The sequence below is a fragment of the Dendrobates tinctorius genome, unplaced genomic scaffold (assembly GCF_039654945.1).
Source record: "Dendrobates tinctorius isolate UK_male_01 unplaced genomic scaffold, ASM3965494v1 ptg000029l, whole genome shotgun sequence".
NCBI classification, from domain to species: Eukaryota; Metazoa; Chordata; class Amphibia; order Anura; family Dendrobatidae; genus Dendrobates; species Dendrobates tinctorius.
In genome coordinates this window covers 57,535,001-57,558,618 of record NW_027361697.1, presented here as the reverse complement: position 1 = coordinate 57,558,618, position 23,618 = coordinate 57,535,001, and the positions used below count along the sequence as shown (strand labels likewise).

Sequence of the window (23,618 nt, the reverse complement as noted above, 5' to 3'; positions counted from 1 at the left end):
AGAGGAGTAGAATATTAGCAATGCTGCTTTTAATATCCTGTCGTTGAATAAGCCTAATCCACCCTACATGTAAACTTGTTTGGATGATTAAATTCAATGAAAAATAAGCCCTACAGCCAAAGGGTCAAATTTAATGGAGTCTGTATGTGATCCAAGTGATAAGATGATAATTAGCTGGATAAAAGACCCATTGTGGGCAGGTAAAGCAAATAAAGCCATTCATAGTCATAGCCATTTATTTAAAACACATTTCTGCTTTTAAAAGGGTCATATCCCCAAAAAATCATGGTATGCCTTATATGTGGGATAAGGGATAACTTGCTGATCGCTGGGATTCCAAGCCCTGCCCTGAATGGAGTGGAGGACTGAATGCTCAGTCTCTGATAAATGCATTGTCTATAGGACTGCTGAGTGCACCACGCCGCTATTTCTGGTAGACAATGAATGGACCAGAGGCCAAGAATGTGCTCTTCTGCTCCATTCCAGATGGGGCTGCAGAGTCTCATTCTCAGGGATCCAGTGCTCCAATCACTGGATCGCTAGGGTTCTCAGAAGTTAGAACGCCACTGATCAGAAAGTAATCCAAAATCCAATGGATAGGGGTTAACTTGACTTTTTGGGGAATACTCTTTTAAGGTTGAAAACAATAATTTCTAGTTGGCTTATTAACAATCCATTGTCAATTTCGGGGAAAGCAAAGACAAACCTGCTATGTAAGATTGCAAATTGTAATCATCTTTGAGCATTGTCACTTCTGAAAGTTTAATGTAGCTGCTTTCATAGAGACTAGGTGTATCATACCTCGAAAAGGACGGCCCCACTACTATGGAAGCATTCTATAAAATGGGAATGCATCGATTCACTGTAGTTCCAAAGAAAACATACGTTCCCTTCAGTACTCTCGATATACATGACTTAAATCGTTTTCAGACTATGAAAAATAATATTTAATAATCAATTAATCCTGGGTCTGATTATAAGACAGCATCGTCTTCATCTAGAGAAAAGAAGGTTTCAGGATCATCATAGAAAAAGATTCTTTTTATAAAAGTGGTAAGACTCGTTCTCATTAAATGAGTTGTCCGTTATAAAGCTAGAAGTCTGCAGTCACTTTATTTGACTGCAGACGTGTAAATCCTCACATCGTGCGCACTGCATGATGTGAGAATTCTCCAATGCCGGCGCCAGGAACGGGCAGTCGTGTGACCGCAACTATGCGGTTTGTATATTCCTGGCCACATTACTACTAGACTGTTCCTATTCTCAGTACACTTGCATTGAGTGAGGCCGTTCCCATCTAGTCGTCATGTGACAGCAAATATATAAATCCGTTATGTGCCAGAGAATCCTCACAGCGAGCAGAGTGCACGATCTGAGGAGTCACAAGTCTGCATTCACATAGTCATAGCAGACATGTAGCTTAAGACTGGACATATGCTTTGCTTTCCTATACAGAGGTTCACAGCCAGAAAAAAAATCAAAACAACAATAAAAAAAATGTGGTACACACTTCTTCAATGGATGCCTATGGTGACCATCCATGTAGACCGCAGCCACTGTTGGTCATATACCACAGCTGCTAAGCCAACTCGCCAGTGTGCACCTAGCCTTACCCAAAACCAACAGTGGAACCTAAACAGTATCAACTTTGCAATTTAATTCATTTAGTGATGTCAATTTTGGGCCTGCATTTGTTCAGATGATCAGAATTCTCACATTCATAGCTATAATGACCATAACCTTTGATTTTTATGTGAGCTGTAGAAGCAAAAACACTTTTAGAAGAAATTACACATCACAACTACTAGGTAGGGAGCAGTCATGCCAGCAAACGCTGTTTGGATAGTCATAATTCTGCTTTCTACCTGGACCATAATCCCCTGTGGGCCCCGATGTGTCACTTACTAGGTTGCTTGATTTCTCTTTCATAAAATCGCAGTTTTATCAGCAGGAGATTATCACTAGAAAACTAATAAACCTGCTGCCATGTAGTCCTCCATATTCATGACCTCTGAATTGTTTTCTAACAGTTCTCTGAATGCTGAGCTCTTTATAACCCTACACCAACCACTGATTCACAGCTTTCTGCCTATCCACTGTGTACACAGAAAGCTGCCAATCAGTGGTGTGGGATGGGTTATATAGAGCTCAGCATTCAGAGAACTGCTAGAAAACAGTTATTTCTTCAAAACTGCATTAAGCAGCTCAATAAGTGATACAATACTGGAATCAAGGTCTTTGCCCCCCACGTTATGCTGGTCTCAGATAAGGTAGCAAAAACCTAGTGACAGATTGCCTTTAATATACAGTGGGCAAAATAAGTTTTTGATATACTGCTGATTTTGCAAGTTTTCAAACCTACAAAGAATGGAGAGGTCTGTAATTTTTATCGTAGGTACACTTCAACTGTGAGAGACAGAATCCTAACAAAAACACAGAAAATCACATTGTATGAATTTTACATAATTAATTTGCTTTTATTGCATGAAATAAGTAATTTATACAATAGAAAAACAGAACTTAATATTTGATACAGAAAGCTTTGTTTGCAGTTACAGAGGTCAGACGTTTCCTGTGGTTCCTGACCAAGTTTGCACACACTGCAGCAGGGATTTGGCCCACTCCTCCATGCAGATCTTCTCCAGATCTTTCAGATTTCTGGGCTGTCGCTGTGCAAAATTGAATTTCAGCTCCCTCCAAATATTTTCTATTGGGCTTAGGTCAGGAGACTGGCTAGGCCACTCCAGAACCTTGAAATGCTTCTTACGGAGCCACTCCTTAGTTGCCCTGGCTGTGTGTTTCGGGTCATTGTCATGTTGGAAGACCTAGCCACAACCCATATTCAATGCTCTTACTGAGGGAAGGAGATTATTGGACAAAATCTTATGATAAAAAAGATATAAATAAACTGGAGCAATGGGCAGCAACTAACAGAATGGTTTTTAACAGGGAAAAATGCAAAGTACTACATCTGGGCAATAAAAATGAAAAAAGCATATACAGAATGGGAGGAATAGGGCTAAGCAACAGCACATGTGAAAAAGACTTGGGTATACTAATAGATCACAGACTGAATATGAGTCAACAGTGTGATGCAGCAGCAAAAAAGGCAAATGCAATTCTAGGATGTATTAACAGAAGCATACAGTCTAGATCACGTGAAGTCATTATTTCCCTCTACTCCTCTTTGGTCAGACCTCATCTGGAATATTGTGTCCAGTTTTGGGCACCACATTTTAAAAAAGACATCAACAAACTGGAGAAAGTTCAGAAAAGAGCGACCAGAATGGTGACCGGTCTGCAAACCCTGTCTTATGAGGAAAGGTTGCAGGATTTGGGAATGTTTAGTTTGCAAAAGAGAAGACTGAGAGGAGACTTAATAGCTGTCTACAAATATCTAAAGGGCTGTCACATTGTAGAAGGATCATCTTTATTCTCATTTGCACAAGGAAAGACTAGAAGCAATGGGATGAAACTGAATGGGGGGAGACACAAATTAGATATTAGAAAAAACGTTTTGACAGTTAGAGTGATCAATGAGTGGAACAAGCTGCCACGAGAAGTGGTGAGTTCTCCTTCAATGGAAGTCTTCAAACAGAGGCTGGACAGACATCTGACTAGGATGATTTAGCGAATCCTGCTTTGAGCAGGGGGTTGGACCAGATGGCCCAGGAGGTCCCTTCCAACTCTACGATTCTATGATTCTGTGATACATGACCTCATCCATCCTCCCTTCAATATGGTGCAGTCGTCCTGTCATCTTTGCAGAAAACACCCCCAAAGTATGATGTGTCCCCAGGTATGCTTCATGATTGGGTCAGTGTTCTTACAGTTGTACTCATCCTTCTGCTTCCTCCAAATACGGCGAGTGGAGTTAATAGATAAAAGTTCTATATTGAGACTGTGGTCCTAGCTCTCTTCAGGTCATTGACCAGTTCCTTCCATGTAGTTTGGGATGATTTCTGACCTTTCTCAGAATCATCCTTACCCAATGAGGCGAGATTTGCATGGAGGCCCGGAACAGTCATCTTGTGTTTTTTTCCATTTTCTAATAATTGTGCCGACTGTTGTTGACTTCTCACCAAGCTGCTCACCTATTGCCCTGTAGCCCATCTCAGTCATGTGCATTTTGTCCCTGGTGTCCTTAGACAGCTCTTTGGTCTTGGCCATGGTGGAAAGGTTGGAGTGTGATTGATTGAGTGCGTGGACAGGTACATTTTATACAGGTAATGACTTCAAACAGGATCAATTAATACAGGTAATGAGTGCAGAGTAGGAGGGCTTCTTAAAGAAAAACTAACGTGTCTGTTAGAGCCAGAATTCTTGCTGGTTGTTTGGTGATCAAATACTTATTTAATGCAATAAAATGCAATTTAATTATTTAAAAATCATACAATGTGATTTTATTTTATTTTTTATATTTAGATTCTAAAAATTAAAAATAAAAATTACAGACCTCTCTATTCTTTGTAGGTGGGAAAACTTGTAAAATCGGCAGCGTATCAAATACTTATTTTCCTCACTGTACTTACACAATAATACAGCAGTGAAACCTTCTCCTGATAAACGTGATATGGGCTGATATCCTGATTGTCTTCCTCCCTGAGGCCTGTAAGGTGCTCGTGCTATACATTACATACCTTAAATGATTAACCTTCTGTATAGATCCAGAAAATGGAATTTGTGATTAATAAACTTCTGAGATTGAGTACTACTGCATCTGCACCCTCAGAAATAGGTTGTTTGAAAGCTACCAACTTCTGAGATACACTACATCTGACATAACATTGCTTCTTACCTCCAGCCCATTGTAGGCCTGATTCATACAGTGCAGTTTTTAATGCAAATTATTTAGTCAAAACATTGGTTAGATAGTGACAAGAAAAGAAATATAAAAAACTCTCTCTTTTATATCTTTCCTTCATTTAGGATCTACTTTCGACTTTGCTTAACTTTTTCTAACTAAAACAATCTGCCCATGTGAACCAAACATTACTGTTTTTGATAGCCATAAAAAAGTTTAAAACTGATTATTATTCCACATTACTATTTCAGGCAGTTTTCTACTACAATTATCTTAATGGAGATTTTATATTTTAGACATTTATGGCATTTTCGACAGGGATCCACACCTATCTATCACTAGCATAAAAGGTAATTGGAGAGAGTCCTGAACACTTGCAGTCTCCTCCCCATTCTTTTTCTACATACATGAAGCAGCCGGCAATCTCTAAGTCTGTGTTCACATATGGCCATCCCTGTATCGTCAGTTCCATCTGGATTTTACCAAAAACACTGGATTTTTTTTTATTATTGTTTGCCTCAAAATTGATGCATTGCAGTATATCAGAAATCATGGCAAAACTGATGCAAAAATATATCTGCTGCCAGCAAGATTTTTACAATTTTTGCCAGAAGCCAATGTTACATGAAGCCAATGTTACATGTGATCAGTTTCCATCCAGCATTTTTTTAAAGTAGTGGATGAAAATGATGAAGCAGCACCCGACTTATCTGATACTAGCCTAAAACATTTTTTGCTTATCCTGCGGAAATAGCATAAGCATCTAGAGTGGAGATATAAGTACAATAATGAATTTATATAATAAACTTTCAAAAGTTGATAAAGCTTATTTCTACTATCATATCTATACATACAGGACACATCTTTATACATGCAGCATATTAAATTAACGCTCTAATGTATTGTTATACATCCGCTATATTTAATACATACAATTTTACACGTAATATGTACTGTACATATATATAACTTTAAACAATGACAAGTTTGAGTAGTATTACATTACCTGGTCCTGGTGACGATTGTCCTGAAAAAAACAAAATATTATAGAATGTTAACATCTGGACATACTAAATATGACCGTGCATTAATAAATTAAAAATTTCCTGAACGTGAAGCTTGAAGTTGTTGCTGAAGTGTTAAAAAATTTAATATAACACAATATTAAATAAGCGCATCAATTTGACAAATCCACCAATAGATGGAGCTAAAGTACACTCTTTCCTAACCACAGCACAAATGAAAATATGCGCTCATATAGAGCTGCATGGTAATGGCAGCATGCAGGGGGCACTGTTATCCCAATAATAACTCATATATTTTCACACACATACACACATATGTATATATATATATATATATATATACACACACACACAATATATATATATATATATATAAACATAGACATTCTGAGTTGATAAAGCAGCGCTTTTCATTAAATATGAGACTTTATAGATATATTTAAGGTAAGGAATGAAGGTGCTTGATCAGAGTTGCCAAAAACGTTAAATAAAGGCTCATTAGCTTAAAATGAGAGACAAAGACTGGTTAAACATTGATTTGTCTTTCTTACAGCTAGTTTACAAGGAACGCCTCCTCCTGCTTTGTATCTACTATATGACGCATACATACAAATTCACTTTTTATATAGAATAAATATTAACTCTCATAACCAAGCTAAAATTCCCCATAGACTGTATTAACGCAGTACAAACACAGTTGCTAATGAAAGTAAACCTACTGTGAAAAGATTTCTATTAAAAAGTTGTGGCACTTGGATGCCTACCAGATACTTCCAATTTGTACGTGAGCTCTAAAATCCACATAGAGGAAAATGCAGGCAATAATGTCAGGGAATTCTCTGGAGGCTTCTTGACTGGGTTGAAAACTGCTTAAAAACCTCTGATTTAAAAAAAAAACACCTTACTTTGTGAAAGATATACCATAACATATCTTCACCCGGGGCCACATCTAGCATCTGTGCTGCCTGAAGCAAATATTACACACTGCACCCAAAACTACTGCCGTTTTTCGCCTTAGCTGACGATTTTACTGGTCCATTATGCAGTTAAACATAATTTTGATCAATCAATCCTTGTTCACATTCACGCCACTTGGCAAGTGAAAAGGTTTTAAATGCTAGAGTAAGACTGTCCCACAAGGGTTGCCGTGACGTGGCGGGATGGCTTGTACATTATTTTGATCAAAATTATGTTTACTAAATACCCTTATTATTATTATTATTATTATTATTATTATTATTATTATTATTACCTTTATGCATTATTTGCAGTTTATTTTTTACTTTTTATTTCAGGATATTTGTGTTTTTTGCTTTTTGTTTTCTCTGGTTAATGGTCATGTGTTAATATGCCCTTACATTGTGCATACACATTAATTTACTTTCTCAGTTCAGACTCCAGTTTTTTATTCATTTCATTGTGCATTCAGTGCATATATGGGTGTGACCGCCCTCTTTCTGAGCTGGGAAAGCCATCCAGTCTGGCCTAAGCTGTTACTAGTGGTTCAGCCGCTGGACCCTTATTCACATTCACGCCACTTGGCAAGTGAAAAGGTTTTAAATACTAGAGTAGGGACTGTCCCACAAGGGTTGCCGTGACGTGACGGGATGGCTTGTACATTATTTTGATCAAAATTATGTTTACAAAATACCCTTATTATTATTACCTTTATGCATTATTTGCAGTTTATTTTTTACTTTTTAGTTCAGCATATATTGAACAGACCTAGCATGGACCTATCACAGACTGATATAATGGCTGAAGCTGTGCAACGCCCTCTTCGAGCCCGTTCATGATCTTTTGTTTGTGCTAATAAAGTTCAGTTTGGTGCCAGCTCTTGCCAAGAGAGGAGCACACATCTGACATTGTGTCCGATGTATTTCTTCTATGTATGCACTTGACTCATATTTATTAGGTGAGGCGCAGGCAATCACTAATATCTCACCTTAAGAGATCACCCTAATACAGGAATTATTTAATTCAGCGTCCTACATCCTGCATCCTCATATAGATGGCATAGGGGGGTTGATCCTACTGACAAATTTCCTATAATGAGGACCTGTCCCTTGCTCGGAGGCGCTAAGCTCACTGAGCTCACCAGCGCTGCAGTAGCAGATACTCGGCAGTGGACCCAGGGAAGGTGAGCAAGGTACAGTGTTTTTTTAGACAAACTGAACCCAGGAACCATGATATTCTGAAAGGGGGAAACCCCTATAAGACACATGCATATTTTACTACACAAAGGCATAACAATTTATGCAGGAAGCTCACTTATGCACACCTACTACTAAGGACATACTGGGGTTAAAATTCAGCTCTGGCATTTGAAAGCACACAGGCTCATGCCATACCCGCCACCTTTCTCAGATTGAGGTCTCCATTACTTATAGCACCCTGCCTACAGAAAGTCAAGACTATAGTCTATATTTCTAATAATAACTTTATGTAAGACTTAATAACATTGCAATATAACAGGCAAATATCACCAGATATACAGTGGTGATAATGCCGCCATACTGATCATTAACCAAAACATCTGCACTATAACTGATATTAACAACACAGAATGACCATATATTGGTAGTATCAGGTCTTCACCAGTGTTCTGCAGACCATACATATGTCCGGCCCTACCTACTACATACTTAAAGGTGAATCTGTCAGCAAGATTTCATCTCCCCCCCCAAAAAAAAAACTATTTATATGTGCATAGAGTTCTATCAAAGACAAGTCCAGCTATACCTTTCTCTGGCTAGTCAGTTCTCCATTGCTGAGATATTAGCATTTGAATTAACATGCAAATGAGGCTGAAGAACTATGTGTAGATCTGAAGCCTCTGTCATTCCAGCTCTATTCCCTATCTGGTGCTACTTCCTCCTGCTTGACTGTTTGACTCTATGCTGTGTTAGTTCAAGCCACAGGGGGCAGCATCGGTCAGGGAATAGAGCTTGAATGACAGAGGCTTCAGATCTACTATAACTCTTCAGCCTTATTTGCCTATTAGCTCAAACATTAATTTCTCAGTAACAAAGGAACCAACTGGCCATGGAAAGGTACTGTCCAACTCGTCTTTAAATACAAAAATGCAGTCATGCCGTAGTCTTATGCCCTCATGTGCCTAGTGGCAAACACATCCCTAGCCATCAATATTCTCATACTGGAACACCCATTTCATAAAGTATTTTACTATGGGTAGTAGTAACTCCTAGCTCACAATTTAATCAAACTTTTTTCAAAAAGAGAAACAGGGGAGAACACTGGCTTTGAAAAGGAAACATTGAAAGAAAACATATTGCAGCACTGGTATTTTATAGGAAATGCAAAAAAAAAAAACTTAAAGCTCATAGAATGGCAGAGGAAGATTAAGGTCTTAGATTTTCCCTTGAAATTAAAGAAATTGTAAGGTGAAAACTGAAACTCGCTAATACTGTTGTGACAAAATATAAGGACCTATTGCAAAGTAGCTTAGGAATCTAAAATCATATATCTGATGTGGTGTGACTGGTGGTCGCATGGTTAATGGAAGGTATGTGTCACTGGCAGCTCCCTGTGATGTAGCCCGGAGTGTTTTCTTAAGTAGTTGTTGTTCACATTTGGGTCTGGGCTGCGGGTAGCTTTGAGAGTTGGGAGGGTCGGGCTACCCATGTACCACACACTGTGGCGAGGGGGCTTACTGTACCCCATTTTGGCTGAAGATATGTGTGTGGTTGTTAATCTGCAGGACCTGTGATGAGGTCATGAACATGTGACTAGCCATGGCCATGTGACTAGCCATGCGATTGGTAACGGGGAGTGATTACAGGCTATCTTTAGGAAGGTGTGTTGCACAGGTGTGAGAGAGTGCTAGGAGGCTGTCAGTGTGGACAGAGCTCCCATGTTCCAGGCTCGGACGTCGCATAGCCTGGGAAGCCGTGCCGGCGAGTCCGAGCCAAAAGGAGCAGACGGGCTTGAAAACCATGTGATACTGACCGGGGTCAGAGAGAAATGTGTACAGGATGCCTCTGCGGTAACAGGGATCCGGGAACCTGCGTGGCCAACAGGTAACGGTTTTGAAAACCGTGTGATACTGACCGGGGTCAGAAAGAGACTGTGTGTGAACTGATATCTATCAGATTCCTCTGAAGATAAGAAAAATCTGAGAACCTGTGTGGCGATCCAACAGGTAACGGTCTTGACAACCGTGTGTTATACTGACCGGGGTCAGTGGAAGACTGTGTGAGAAGTGGCTATAGGGTGCCTCTGTGGATAAGAGGTACCCGGGAACCTGTATGGCCAACACCAGCAGGTAACGGACAGGTGTCCGTGTTATACTGACCGGGGTCAGTGAGAAGTATTTTCAGTGAGAGACTGTATCTGTATTCATGTGCTAAAGCTGAATGTTTAACAGACAGTGCAAATGGCTGCTGGAACTGTCTTAGTAATAAACTGAATGGCTTCATTTTAAACCCTGAGTGTGCCAGTGTTTACCTCAAAGACCTGCAAAGTGAGTAATCCCCGTCCACTCACATGGTGGAACGTTACACTGGGTAGATTCAGATTTTCTTTTACTACTTTTAAAGTATTTATAATAAATAGTCTTACTTGCAACCAGCAGGGTGATATACTGTATATTCTAAAGTCTGGGATTACAACAATCTGCCAGAGTGGGGAATCCACCATTTTTCCACATGTGCATTACTTGTACATAGCTGTTATTTAGCTATACATTTGCTACTCCATACCCAATTCTGTACTTGGTGGAAAATAGAAAGTCGGCTTTTCAGTACTAACTGCTCTAGGCAGTTTCTATAATTGTCATGTATTTGAGTGCTAAAGCATGACAATCATATGAAAAGCATGAGACTTGACAGCACTGCTTTCCTTAGCCTGATATACAGTTTCAGCACCAAATAATTTATTCTGAATGCATAGGATGTGTTATGTGATACACTGGGACTAGTGGTAATAACGGCAGACAAGCCTGCTTCTGCGTCAGTAAGGACCAAACACAATATTGTTACTCATTTTTACTTCTTCATCTATGACACACGGTCTAATCAAGAAGCAATTCATTATAGCTGTTCTGCTTCCAGTTAAAATTAGAGGTGACCCAGATAATACTCCAGCCCCACTGACCCAAGAAGAAAGCCTGACCCGAGGACCGCTGCTGCACATCAAGCCATTGCTGCACTTACGGCACCAATCTAGTCCTATTCCATATCTTATATATTTTTAATGTTACATAAGAATTAATTTTGGACTACCTAATATTCCTAATCAGTAAAATAAAGCTGAATCTAGAACAAGATGATAATGTATGTAACTCACCTAGCTTTCCATAAATAGGGCTATATTTTAATAAATCATGATTTACATCAGTAGCCAAAGATAAGGAGTGGCTGTTGTTTCAATTTTTATTTTATAAATTATTAGTTCACATCACAATAAGCAACTTTGTCATATCTCTTATCATAGAAATCTGCATCTTTCTCCTCCTTGACTGATCTTTCATTCTTAATTCATGGATAAAATCTGTATTCACTAAAGACAGATTACTACATTACTGAGATAGTAAACGGCGGTTGGTGCTTTTAAAGGGAACCTGTCACGTTCCAAAATGCTATCAACCTTTGCTATGCAGGGGACTGGAATAGAATACCCCTTTAAAGCCTCTTCCCCTTTAAGAGCTCTAATGTAAATATACTATTATGCTTCGCTAATGCTACACGGCTGTGTATTGCCGACTGTCTTATTGGTACTGCCACATTATGTATTACCATATTGTACATATTGTAAGATATTGTATTGCATTGTATTTCTGTATACATTAGGGTAAGTCAGTGCATCCTTTGGGAACACTAGAGGAGGGCACTTGTAGTATAGAGTTCATAGACTGGGTAAGTGTAGTTGAGCCACAAGATGGGGGTACACTAGTGAGCCTTGATAGGTATAGTTGATAGGAAGTTTGCATAGGGTTAACTGCAGGAGGAGCTGCTATGGGTTAAGTACGTGTAGGTTGTAGGAATTAGCCAGAAAGGCGAGCACGCCCGACAAGTCCATTGGGGCTCTAAGCCCAGGACATCATAGCAGTGTGAGGGTGAAGAAAGTAAGAAAGGGAAAGTGCAGGGGGAATGCTGTGTGGACTGTAATGTAACTGATGTGTCCGGGAATGTTGAAGAAGAAAGTAAAATCGTTGATTTGGCATCAGAACCGGTATCTGTGTCCGTTATTTCATCCTTATACACTGGAATCAAGTGTGCCATCATGATAATGGCAGTTATACATGGCAGTTAGTCAGGGAAGGAATCAGGTAATCCACACTTTGGTCTCCCTTTTAACCTTGTGCTTTATTTTTATCCTCCTGTGTTCCCTTGCCATCCACATTCACCACCCTATCCCCCCTCCACCACGACTCATACACATCAGCCCCTCTATACTTCCCTCTCCCATGTACAGCTCCTATGCACTCCTCACCTTCCTGAGAAACCTCAGCCCATCTTGCCCAAACACATCACAGAAAAAAACTACTTACAATTCCAACAACTATTTGCTCTTTATCTTCCTACTCCTACTGATTTTAGGGGACATCTCCCCCAACTCTGGCCCACCATCCCCCAACCCCTACCTTACCTCATATCGAAACCATAATAATCTTATTAAAATTACTTGCACTCCCTCATCTCCATCTTTTAATTGTGCCCTCTGGAATCTACGGTCTTCTTGTAACAAGCTTCCTTTCCTACACAACTACTTCCTGAACAACTCTGTTAATCTGTTGGCCCTCACTGAACCTGGATTCAGGATTCTGACACTGCCTCTCCTGCTGCCATTTCCTATGGTGGTTTACAATTCTCCCACTCCCCGAGACCCACAAACAGACATGGTGGTGGAGTCGGCATACTCCTGTTCCTACAATGCACTTTCCAGGTCATCCCCCCAGTTCCATCACTCTTATTCCCTTCATTTGAGGTCCACACCATCAGGCTCTTTCGTCCCCTTTCCCTCAGAGTAGCGGTCATATACCGGCCCCCAGGCTCACCCACCCACTTCCTTGACCACTTTTCAGCCTGGCTGCCGCACTTCATGTCCTCAGAACTTCCAACCCTTATCCTGGGAGACTTCAACATCCCCATTAACAGCCCTATTTCCAAATCTGCATCCCAGCTTCTATCACTAACCACCTCTCTAGGCCTCTCGCAGCTTTCAACCTCTGAGACACACAAGGACGGTAACACCCTTGATCTGGTCTTTGTCCGGCTCTGCTCAATCTCCCACCTAAATAACTCACCACTTCCACTCTCTGACCACAAAATTGTCTCCTTCACACTTACAAATCCTCGCCCACCCCAGCTCACTCCTACATACCACACAGTCAGAAATCTACAAGCCATTAACCCTCAGACACTTTCAGACTCCCTACACTCATCACTGTCCCCAATCTCCTCTTTTTCCTGTCCTAATCTGGCTGTTCATCACTACAATGACAATCTTAGAAGCACCCTTGACCAAGTAGCTCCCCTCACCCTCAGAACCTCCAAGCACAGAGTTAAACAGCCCTGGCTCACATCGCAAACTCAACTTCTCCAGCGATGCTCTAGGAGTGCTGAACGCCTATGGCGAAAAACCCGCACACCAGAAGACTTCATCCACTTCAAATTTATGTTAAGAACCTATAACGCTGCCCTTCACCTCGCCAAACAGACCTTCTTCACCACCCTGATCTCCTCACTAGCCAACAACCCCAAGAAACTTTTTGACACTTTTCACTCCCTCCTCAGGCGAAAAGCACAAGCCCCTATCACAGACATTTGTGCTGATGACCTGGCCTCCCACTTTACAGAAAAAATAGATAATATCCGTCAGGAAATCTGCTCCCAACCACCAAGTGCTGTGACTCCCATCCCTTCCTGCATCTCCCCTGGCTCACTTTCCACATTTGATCCCATTACAGAAGAAGAAGTCTCCAGACTCCTCTCTTCTTCTCGTCCGACTACATGCACTACCGACCCCATTCCCTCATATCTCCTCCAGTCTCTCTCTCGAGTCGTCACAACCCACCTAACTACAATCTTTAATCTCTCACTCTCCTCGGGCATTTTCTCATCCTCCTTCAAACACGCCATCGTTACTCCATTACTAAAGAAACCTGCTCTCCACCCATCCTGCACAAACAACTACAGACCAGTCTCCAATCTCCCCTTCATCTCTAAACTTTTGGAGCGCCTAGTTTACTCCCGCATTACCCATTACCTCACCACTCACTCCCTTCTAGACCCTTCACAGTCCGGCTTCCGCCCCTACATTCGACTGAAACTGCACTCATCAAAGTGACCAATTACCTTCTGACAGCAAAACGTAATAGTGACCACTCTCTGCTCATTCTTCTTGACCTATCTGCAGCTTTCGATACTATTGACCACCATCTCCTACTCTCTAGGCTCCAGTCACTAGGCATTAAGGACACTGCTCTCTCCTGGTTCTCTTCCTATCTCTCTGACCGCTCCTTCAGTGTTTTGTTCTCTGGCTCCACTTCATCTCCTCTTCCTCTTGCTGTCGTGGTACCTCAGGGCTCAGTCCTTGGCCCCCTTCTCTTCTCTCACTACACATCCCCAATTGGACAGACCATCAGCCGATTTGTCTTTCAGTACCATCTTTATGTTGAGGACACACAACTATACACGTCATTCCCCGACCTTACCCCCTCTGTACTACAGAACGCCAGTGACTGTCTGTCCGCAGTCTCTAATATCATGTCCACTCTCTATCTGAAACTCAACCTCTCCAAAACTGAACTTCTTCTGCTCCCCCCATCTACTAACCTCCCTAAATCAGACATTTCCCTCTCCGTGGGTGGTACCACAATAACACCCCGGCAGCAGGCGCGCTGTCTAGGCGTTATGTTTGACACCAATCTCTCCTTCACATCCCATATACAATCTCTTGCCCACTCTGGCCGCTTACACCTAAAGAACATCTCTAGAATCCGCCCTTTTCTCACCATGGAAACAACAAAAACCCTCACTGTAGCATTGATTCACTCCCGCTTGGATTACTGCAACGCTCTATTAATTGGCCTCCTCGTCACTCGACTATCCCCTCTCCAGTCCATACTTAATGCAGCAGCCAGGGTTGTCCATCTGGCTAATTGGTACTCAGATGTGTCCTCTTTTCGTCAGTCACTACACTGGCTGCCCATTCATTATAGGATCCAATTCAAAGTACTTGTTCTCACCCACAAAGCTCTCCACAGTGCAGCACCCCCCTTCATCTCCTCCATCATTCTGTCTATTGGCCTAGCCGATCGCTGCGCTCTGCAAACGACTTTCGACTAACCTCTGCACTAATCCTTACCTCCCACTCCCGACTCCAAGACTTCTCCCGTGCTGCTCCTATCCTCTGGATTGCTCTACCCTAAGAAATTAGGACTAACCACAATTTGCATAGCTTTAGGCGCTCCCTCAAAACACATTTATTCAGAGTGGCTTATCACGTTCACTAATCAAAGTCATTCTATGTGTAAGTGTGCATGTAGCCCATTCACTATATCCATCCATCCTTCACTCCCTCAAGATGGCTGGACCTTCATTGTAAATATACAATTGTAAATACACACCTGTACTTTGTATCTCCCTCACCTCATTGTAGATTGTAAGCTCTCACGAGCAGGGTCGTCTTATTTCGTCTTATTTTGCTTTATTTATTGAATTGTTAACGTTGTTACCAATGGCTTGTGTTTTGAAACTGTTAAACTGTAAAGCCCTGCGGAATATGTTGGCGCTATATAAATAAATATTATTATTAATATATACATTCTGAAGCAAATTCTTCTGAAATGACAGTCACAGATCTCCATAGAACTTTATGAGCACCAACTGTCCTATTTCACTAATGGGAAAATCTGTATTCAACAAAGACAGATTTTACCTGTGAACTGAGAATTTTGAAAATATGATCAGTCCAGGAGGAGAAAATAGCAGATTTCTCTAATAAAATATAGTACAAAGTACCTTATTTTCACGTGAACAATTGATTTGTGAAAGAAAAATTATAATTGACAACTACTCTTTAAGTATTGGTTACAATTCAACAGTGCTGGCTAAAGTTACGAGATTTCAGAAATCTTGTGCAGACACAGCTTGTTATTCCTGGCTAAATTGGAGCACTTCAGCATTTTTCAAAATCTACAGCATGTCAATAATTTCAGTCTATTTGCAGCATTTTTCCCCCCCATAGAAAGCAAAGAGAAAGTGCAAAAAAAAGTGCGTTTTTCAGTGTTATGATCAATAAGATGAAATTTATTAACATGAACTGTAGACAAATCACACATATAATCTGCCTGAAAAATTCAGCTGTTTAAAAGCAGCATTTTAACTACCAAGGTTGATGGTTTATTAAAAAAAAAATCTTACCATATTTATCCGGCTAACTAAGCTTACTATTAAGCTGACACTTCCCTTTTACAGTAATCTCATTGTCATGATAGGCAAATGAATGACAGCTATATAGAGACATGATAACACAATAGGTGATGTCACATCTCACCTCCACCCCCTCCTTTACACATGTCATGGAGCACGCCTAGAAAGGTCTCCCATAGAAGTCAATACCTTAGAGCCTATTTATTGTGGCCTATGATCCATGTGGCTGCTGTTTATCATGTGCATAAATGTGGAAGCACAGGAAAGATGGCAGCTCCAATGTACAGATGTACAGAAATGTATATGTTAACTTATGGACAGAAAATAGAATAGAAAGATACAATCATAAAATAAAAACAGATAAACATTTCACTTTCTGGTTTTAATTATTACAAAATAATGTGATATATTTCCTAGAGAATTTATGTTTGAAATGCAATTCCCAAATTTTTAACAAAAAAAATGAAATAAAACACAAATGTGGCCTACGTATTCGGAAAGATTTGTCAGGACAATAGGTTAACTGTGTCCTGGATCTTGTAAAAATGACAAAATAAATCATGCTCAGCTACCCTCCCGGATCCAATGCGGGCTGCTCTGTGATCTGCGCCAGCACCGATAGCCATGACAGTGCTCTCCAATCACTTACAGCACCGCTGTGGCTTGTGATAGGCTGTGGTGGTCAGGTGACTTGAACCACACATCATCAGAAAAATATCCAATCACTGCACTGGATCACAGAGGATGACAGCGCATGAATATGATTTATTTCGTCACCTTCACAGAATCCAACCACCAAGTAATGACAGTACAAGCCCTTTAAACTTGTTTTCTGTGCTATCTTGAAAACAAAGGTGTACTGGCCCTTTTTTTTCACATTGTACCTCCTCCATATGTTACAGTTATGGTTGTTTCCACAACAGACAATTGGTTCCAGAGACTTAATTTTCCAACAAGGCAGAACTCCACCACACTATCATTTAGAGGTGGTCACTGTGTCAACGAGGAACTCCCAAACTAGTTTACTGATGTTGACCTGACACTAGTCAGATGGCCCCCCAGGTCTCCCGATCTGACAGTGCGTGACTGTGGATTGAATGCAGAGTTTGGTGGTCACTAGAATAGACCCTTATAAAAAAAAAAATTATTAAGTAACCGTTAGAAAAATATACCCAATAAGCGAATAAAGTGTTCAAGTGAAGAAAAAAATAAAGAGCCAGAAAATAAACAGGGGTAGACAGATATAGTGAGGACAGTCACCGAAACTGCATGCCCCTGTATACAGAGGTAGATATAAATGATATATGTTAATACCCCTGCTAAGATGTTGACGAAACTTTTTGATAGGATAATGGCTATCATATAGGACAAAAATAAAAGTCGATATCAGCCCTAAAAAATGCCTCAGCTGAGGTAAGTCTATATATCAAGGCATGTACATAATAGATACAAAAAGGCCAATGGGAAACAATATAGACCTCAAAGGCTATAAACAACAATAGATGCCAGGGAGACCTATAATATAAATAGGCAACAATCCCCCACATTGGGGATAATGCCACAACTGGTACTGTGCCTAAAGTGCAACACACACATACCCATAGACGGTGCCCTTGTCCCTACAACTTATCCCTGCTGGCTACCTACAGTAACTATTTGCGGAGGTTGGCACCCTAAGAAAATGAGAGATGGCGCCCCTACACGTGTGTCGGCTGTCCCTTAGCTCCTAAAGGATGCCCTATATAAAAAAAAACAATTTTACTTTCATCAGTCCACGAAATGTTTCTTCATTTCTCTTTAGGCCAGTTGATGTGTTCTTTGACAAATTGTATCAGCTTCAGTACAAGTGTTTTTTTAACAATGGGACTTTGCGGGGACGTCTTGCTTAGAGATTAGCTTCACACAGACAAGTGTTTGAAAGCGTGTTTAGAGAGGCTGATATTCAGTCTCCAATTATTGGTTGCAGTGTAAATACACCTTAAAGAGTAAACTAAACTTTTGAGAGATTTTTAAAGTTTTCGGCCCATTAACTCTGAGCAGATGGGTGGGAGAAGCAGTCCTGAGACCCACACCAATCGCTCCACAGACCAATTTGAAATACACATCTCAGGAGACAGAAGAGCATACTCAGCACAGAGCGGATACAGTAAAAAAAATCAAAGCCCTGTCTCCTGACCTGACCACTTCTAAGAGGTCTGGTGTGAAATGGCACCAATTAATGGTCTTAAAACATAAGATATCTACAAAAGCATAACTTTCTGTCTAAATGCTTAATAGTGCTGCTGTCTGCCTCTAATCAGTAATGTGATTCCTGTATGTTCCCCAGTCTGATCATGACTAGTAACAACCACTTCCAGTTTCTCCTTAACATTGTTAATTTGTTGAAAGTTGCAAGATCGTGCGATATAATCTATATATATAAGAGGCATCATGATTACTCGCTAATCCTGCCCCCTGCACAGTAGCTCCACCCCCACCACATCACCACACATAATTCCGCCCCCCACTCCATTACCACACAATCCCGCCCCCACCACATTACCACACACAATCCCGCCCCCCACCACATTACCACACACAATCCGGCCCCCACACCACATCACGACACACAATCCCGCCCCCCACCACATCACCACACATAATTCCGCCCCCCCACCACATAACCACACATAATCCCGCCCCCCATCACATCACCACACATAATCCCGTCCCCCACACCACATCACCACACACAATCCCGCCCCCCACCACATCACCACACATAATCCCGCCCCCACCACATCACCACACATAATCCCGCCCCCCCTCATTACCACACATAATCCCACCCCCCCACATTACCACACGAAGCTCCATCCCCACACATTACCACACGAGGCTCCGTCCCCCCACATTACCACACAAGGCTCCGTCCCCACACATTACCACACGAGGCTCCGTCCCCACACATTACCACACGAGGCTCCGTTCCCACACATTACCACATGAGGCTCCGTCCCCACACGTTACCACACAAGGCTCCATCCCCACACATTACCACACGAGGCTCCGTCCCCACACATTACCACATGAGGCTCCGTCCCCACACATTACCACACGAGGCTACGCCTCCCCACATTACCACATGCAGCACTTCCTTTCTATGTAATTCAACCACTTCAGCCAAGGTAAACGTACATTTAATTGCATCAGCATTCTCCCAAACAAAATGAGCCAAGAAGAGTCGCCAGGTCCATCTCACAGGCCGCAGGAAAATCCGGACAACGATGCAGTACCTGATCGACAACAACAATATCGACAAAATCGTAGGATTGGTTATCAATAACGAACCAAATCCACCAATTAGCTGGTAGGGGGGTGGGATTATGTGTGGTGATGTGGTGGGGGGCGGGATTATGTGTGATGATGTGGTGGCGGGGCAGGATTATGTGTGGTGATGTGGTGGGGGGCAGGATTGTGTGTGTTGATGTGGTGTGGGGGCCGGATTGTGTGTAGTAATGTGGTGATGGGCAAGATTGTGTGTGGTAATGTGGTGGGGGGGCAGGATTGTGTGTGGTAATGTGGTGGGGGTGGGATTGTGTGTGATAATGAGGTGGGGGGTGGGATTATGTGTGGTGATGTGGTGGGGTGGAGCTACTGTGCAGGGGGCGGGGTTAGTGAGTAATCTTATATATAGATGCATTTCTTTTTATGCATTTGTAATTTTGATGCTAATGATATATTTCCACATTCTGTGACTCTTGTGTTCAGTGGTGCTTTTCCTGATTGGATGCTATATGTTACAACCACGATTGAACGTGATTGATTTATAGTTTGATAAAGCTAGAGCTCATGGATATGTTTGACAAACTATGATGCTGGAATGAATAAAAAACGCACATCTTACTGAATCCAGTTTGCTTTTGATTTTACACTGTGAATAAAATGTATCATTAGTATTATTCAGCTTTTTAATGATTATTATTGTTATTAACTTCATTTTAATTTAATTTACCACCTGTGTAAGCGCTATTGAATGTTGTCATTATTTACTTTAGTTTAATCACCAGCAGCGTTAATTAGATAGCAATGAGCATGCCGAGCGTTAGCTGGCTGGAAACAGCTAGTTGTATATAATAGTGACTAATGTGACATTGTAGTTGATTCTTGCACTAAGCTTGGTACAGTATTTGTTCACTTATTATAGTTCTGGGTCTGAATTCATGAAGTGATGTTAGTTCTGACGATGTATTCATGTACTGATGGTGCGTCAGGTGATGCATTTGTGTACAGTTGGTTCTGTTGCTGTAATCATGCCCTGATACTGGTTCTGATTCTGAATACTTGTACTGATGGAGTTTCGGATGCTGCATTGCTTTGCAGATGTTGGTTATGTGATGTAGTTATGTAATGTTGGTGGTTATTGTCATGTTGTCATGTACTGAGGGTGATTCTGGTGATGCCATGTACTGATTGGGGACCTAGTGATGTAGTTATGTACTGACAGTGGTAGTGATGACATAGTCATGTAGATGTAGTATTTTTTAATTCATTATAATGTAGGAATTTTTTAACTAAAGTATATTAGAAAATGGAACATATTATGGCAATAAATATATAGGCATTTAGGATAACAATTAATTTGTGTTTTGGACCACCCCTTTAATTTAAGGTGTTTAAACTACTATGTAAAGTATGTGCACATAATGTCTTTAGATGTCTGTGAAGCCAACAAGTTATTTAGGTGGATGACTCTTCAGTATACACCAATGACTTGTTCCAAAGTGACTTTTTCCTCTTCTTTTCTGCTTTTTCCAACACTTTTTTGTAAATTTTTTACTTACATTTTATTCATTAAACTGAAGAATAGACCTCTCACATGAAAAGACTGGTCATATAAACAGCAAGTTGTCTTTACACTGCAGGGCACATGTTTATTATTTTTAGCTGTTATGTTGCATTTTTCAAAGTGGGTTACAGAGCAGACTTGTCTGAAAAAGACGTTGTGTGCGCATACCCATAGTTTGACTTACCAGTGGGCGTAACCATTTCAAGTGCATAGGGAAACAGAAGCCAATTACAGCCTTGGGAATAGGACTCAACACTGTATGAATCTAAGTACAAACACTGACTCTACAATGCACATGTAAGGAGATGGACATACTTGCCCACATTCTGCTTTGAAGAACATGTGTATTATTGCAAAAGTGTTTTGATGTTTAAAGTGAACTGTGAAAGACAATATGGTGTTGATGCTGTGTTCTGCCCTACCGTAGGGAGAATTAGAGTTAAGTTTTGGATTAGCCCATGGTGGGAAGGGATAAGGTGAAGGGACAGAGACAGTTTCATTTCAGAACATGAGATAGGGCCCAGTGTGTGTAGAAAGAAGACTTAAGGTCTGATCAGTGAGCAGTGCCACGTGACATGGGTGTCCCCAATATTAGAGGAGAACCTGATGCAAAATAGCAAGATCTCCAGCAGAAGGGAAGGGAGAAGACACCCAAAAGTCAGAATGACAGATCGAAGACGTGCCCAGGGGAAGCAGGCCTAACAGTATGGCTCAGAGTTAATAACTCAGAGAGGTAAAGGGCGAAGACTGGACAGAATATATGAGACAAATAGAGTGCTTCAGGTAAGATTTTGAAAGATGTCAGTGACAGAGAAGTTAAGCATCGACCATACTGGCAACATAGTTCCCTTGAGGGGAAAGAAAATACAGAACTGCAGGTTGAGTAAAGCACTCTTTCTAACTGGATTATAGTATGAAGCTGGGTTGTGGTGGAGTAGTGAGGAACGGTGAAGATAGGCAGGTGAGTAAAGGGAAAGGAACTGAAACTGTGTGTGAAAAATGCAATGTATTGTAAAAGAAACATTCATCAAAATATGTCCCTGCTATCTACTGTATATAATTATTCAGTAAAAAGTTTATTTATGATTTGTGGTCTCCCTCATTGAACTGTTCAACATCTGGTCCTGGCCAACCAAAGTCATCAGTAACAAAAGGGTAGCGCCCACACAGCACAAGTCCACACACCCAGCCAGGACCCAACCATCATGTAACGTGCCTGGACGCAAGAGACGAGTGCCTCGCCCAATGTGAACACCCTGCTCCATGGTACACACACCTAATGGCCTCAAACATTTTCTGAAAGCCACTGATTCCATGAGAGAACTTTTATTCAGGCATACTTAGACATTGAAAGCCATTTCAGGAGACTACCTGATGATGATGCTTGAAAGAATGCCAAGGGAGTGTAAAGCTGTCATCAGAGTTAAAGATGATATATTGAGGAAAATAAGGTATTACACATATTCTGGTTTGTTTCACACATGTTTGTTCACTCCTTGCTTTCATTTGTGTTCCTTCATTGTTTTGCTACTTTCAGTTCGAATCTACAACGTGCACATTCCAATAAGAACAAAGAAAACCATTGTATGAACTGGTAAATCCAAACTTTTGATTGATGCTGTATGTATATCAGAGGTTCATATCAAAATCATCAATGCAATGCAAAGTCTTTTTAGCATTATCATTAGCTGATCCTATAGTAACATTTTTGGAGGATTATTTTTTTTTTATGATGATGATGTGCTCTTTAAGAGATAATGCCGCTTTAAACACTTGCAAAATAAATTTATGAAGCTGTGACATTTTATTTCCTGCCACAGACTTGGGAAGAAACACCTGCTATAACCCCGTCCTTACCAATATAGATACATGTGCTAACACTAAACTGCTGCCTGCGTAAGTGTGTCACAGATGTGCCACACCTAGTGCTATTGCAGCTGTAAAGATCTTACATTCATCCTGTACTTTACTCTGTAACGGCACATTGTATAAATTATACAGTTTTTACTTCAGTAAGGCCGGGGTCACACATGCAAGAAACTTGCACGAGTCTCGCATCTTAATACCTGGCACTGCCGCTGGCACTCGGGATCGGAGTGTGCGGCTGCATGTATTTCTATGCAGCTGAGCACTCCGGCCAGAGTGCCGGCGGCAGTGCCGGGTATTAAGATGCGAGACTCGTGCAAGTTTCTCGCATGTTTGACCCCGGCCTAAGATTAGGTCAATGGCTATGCACTATTTTGTCTGGAATTTCGGACTTAAAAATGTTTCATTTTCTGTTGACTTATTAAGAAAGGGCTATTTTTCTGCAATAAAAAAGCCACAATTTAGGACATCTCAAAACTTTGCAAATTACCACAATTCATGGGAAAATTCATTTTTGAGCCCTTGCCTTAGGTTTGGGGTACAAACACTATTTTGTAGTTGTTTAAAATGGTTAAAAAAATGCCACAAATCTCATCACTAGAAAAGACGCCATATCCAGAGCATAATGTGTTGTGAAATCTGCAGGACTGCGGCATATCAAACTACACTTTAGTAGCAAAAATCAGATTTTCAGTCTT

General features: G+C 41.0%; 1 protein-coding gene across 4 annotated transcripts in view; it reads right to left on the bottom strand.

Moving 5' to 3' along the window:
- The window catches only part of PTPRC (protein tyrosine phosphatase receptor type C), a 253,456-nt gene that overhangs the window by 150,334 nt on the left and 79,504 nt on the right, over positions 1-23,618 (bottom strand). For all 4 annotated transcript variants that reach the window (XM_073571743.1, XM_073571744.1, XM_073571745.1 and 1 more), the window contains exon 3: positions 5,811-5,831. In XM_073571743.1, the coding sequence (XP_073427844.1) occupies positions 5,811-5,831 (21 nt within the window). The remainder of the gene's footprint in view (positions 1-5,810; positions 5,832-23,618) is intronic.